Here is a 2,346-nt window from a genome sequence, read left to right on the forward strand (position 1 = left end):
AATCTTAAGAAATATCACTTATTTTCTTTTTGTTATATGCGTGTTGGACATATACCATATGAAAATATACCTTTTAGTTTTAAAGGCATTTCAACATAACCTTTGAAAAGGATGATCCCTAAAGTTAGAGTACAATTTTTCTGACTGGTCCCTGAAGTTGGAGCACAATTTTTCTCTTTCTCTTTTTCCCATCTCTCAGATGAATAAAGTATTTAAAGAGCGGTTCAAGGTTTAGAAGACTGGTTTTAATGGATCAAGGTTTTTTTTAATGGATCAAGGTTAGTGCGCTAACCATTTTGCTAGATTTATATCTCTGTCTAATGATTTACTTGCAATCTTCTGATTGTATAAAGTTTGACCACGTACATTATATCCTTGTATTTTGCTCGGTGCATGTAAATTAAAGCTTGATTAAGATGTGTTGTATGGGGAAAAATTAGCTTGTTGATGGTTCAATTGATGGGACTAAGCCCATTGAGTGCCTATCGTTGGCCCCTAATTTGAATCGTGGCGAGCTGCTTATTACATGATTTGTCAAATAAATCGATATTTTTCCTTTCCCTCATGCATCAATGTTTTTGTGGAAACAGGACTTTTGATTGCATCATAAGGCGCAATATTTTGCATCACAAGTTTGTCGAATAATAATAGCCAAGTCAACTCAATCAGAATAAGAAAAAATAAATTCGATAAATCTAGATTATTTCACTTGATCCCATAAAATACAGTACGGACCCAAAGAAAAAGACCGTACAGTATGATAATACTGACAAACTTTAGTACTATTTTACTACAATTCTAGTGAATTGGTAGTATTTTTATTCTTTCACACACAAGACAACACACCACTTTTTATTTATTATACATAAAAAAGGAGAATTCTGAGAGCATTTGATGCTTATTTGCACTTGTGGTAGCAGTAACAATAACGTCTGAAGATGCTCTTCTTAATGCACATACCCCTCTTAGCCCCCTCTTTCTCTTTGCATTCTTCGTCGCAGTGTTCACTAATAAAGCAATAGCCAGAAAATGTCTTGCTCTTCCTTCGGCAAAGTTTGCCCTCTGCCGCTTGCATCTCTGTAAGGAACAAAAACTTATCATAAGTTTATTTTTTGGTGAAAATCATTTATTGGAATATGTGAATTATTTCTCAAAAAATAATAGATACGGATGCATGTATAATTTAATTTTGATACCAACATATAGTGATTATAGTGATAAATATTTCATATTACATAGCGAGCTAGTAGGGTCTAAGTGTGCAAAGGCATAAAGAATACTCATAAATAAAATGACGATGAAAGAAGTACCAACCATTGGATGAAATGAGGAGGAAGCACAAGAGGAGAGCAAGGAAAGTTGTGTAGCTCACTAGTGACTTTGCCATATTCCTATAAATTGGATGTAATTAATGAACTTTCTATTTTCCTTAAATTATTTGCGTGTGGAAACCATTGAGTGAAGACAGGTATTTATAAAAAGGGCTGACACTTAATTTAATGATTTAGTCGAAATATATTCAATGAAACTGTAAGCAAGCGGTTGGCTATTCAAGGAAGAAACGAGTAGTGTAAGGAATGAATCAAAGATTAATTTATATAAGTTAAATATTTGGCTAAATTTTGACTAAATGGATCCTCTTTATTTTCTTTTTATAAGATGGAGGAGGAGTATATTTCCTCGTAGCACAAAGGAACTGAGTTAGCACTCTGAAAAAAAAAAAAAACCATATCATTCTCATCCCCGATATTTATTGTCAATTTTGCCACTTCTACCTAAATACATAGTTGCTTATAAATAACAATAATTTCAATAACAAAAAATACCCTTAGATTTTAATGTTTATATCAGTTAACGCATATGGGCTAAGATTTTAACTCCTCTGGATAAGGACTAATTAAGCGTGTATACGGTTAAATCAGGCGCCCCCAATTTAGTAAGCTTGAGACGTTGCACCTAGGGCAAAAGTTCGATAAGACTAAGCTCGGGCTCAAAGGCAGAATAAGAGGCTCGAAGACCTAAGTGTTCGAGGAATATCAGAGTCAAATATGATCAACTCCGAGATAGTGCCGTGGTGAATTTGTTACAGAAGGACAAGATTCTCGCCACATCCCCAAGATCATTGCATAAATTCAGGAATAAATTTATACGAATTAGTACAAGGCCGTACTAGGCGGTTATACAGCTGTCCCAATAAGGTTCGTTACTGTAAATGGAAATGTACCTTATTTAGGGCTCCCCTCCAATATAAAGGGGACCCCAATAATTTGTAAACATCATCTATTCATTGGCAAAGAATATACGATCTTACTTTTTCGCTCATTGTTCATCAGAATTGTCCTTTAG

General features: G+C 34.2%; 1 protein-coding gene across 1 annotated transcript; it reads right to left on the minus strand.

Moving 5' to 3' along the window:
* Nucleotides 1–671: 671 nt before the first annotated feature.
* On the minus strand, nt 672–1,460 carry LOC107798797 (defensin-like protein 1). Its single transcript, XM_016621836.2, has 2 exons — nt 1,315–1,460; nt 672–1,077 (listed from the first exon to the last, which is right to left on the minus strand). The coding sequence occupies exons 1-2, from the start codon at nt 1,385–1,387 to the stop codon at nt 899–901; spliced, it is 252 nt and encodes an 83-aa protein (XP_016477322.1). The 5' UTR covers nt 1,388–1,460; the 3' UTR covers nt 672–898.
* Between the last annotated feature and the right edge of the window lie 886 nt (nt 1,461–2,346).

The sequence above is a fragment of the Nicotiana tabacum genome, chromosome 18 (assembly GCF_000715075.1).
Source record: "Nicotiana tabacum cultivar K326 chromosome 18, ASM71507v2, whole genome shotgun sequence".
Classification (NCBI taxonomy): Eukaryota; Viridiplantae; Streptophyta; class Magnoliopsida; order Solanales; family Solanaceae; genus Nicotiana; species Nicotiana tabacum.

What these genes read in the sequence shown, in the direction of transcription:
- LOC107798797 (XM_016621836.2), bottom strand. Translation starts at nt 1,387, where the DNA reads ATGGCAAAGTCACTAGTGAGCTACACAACTTTCCTTGCTCTCCTCTTG. An exon ending in CCTCCTCATTTCATCCAATG is followed by an intron (nt 1,078 to 1,314) that starts GTTGGTACTTCT and finishes TGTTCCTTACAG; the next exon opens with AGATGCAAGCGGCAGAGGGC.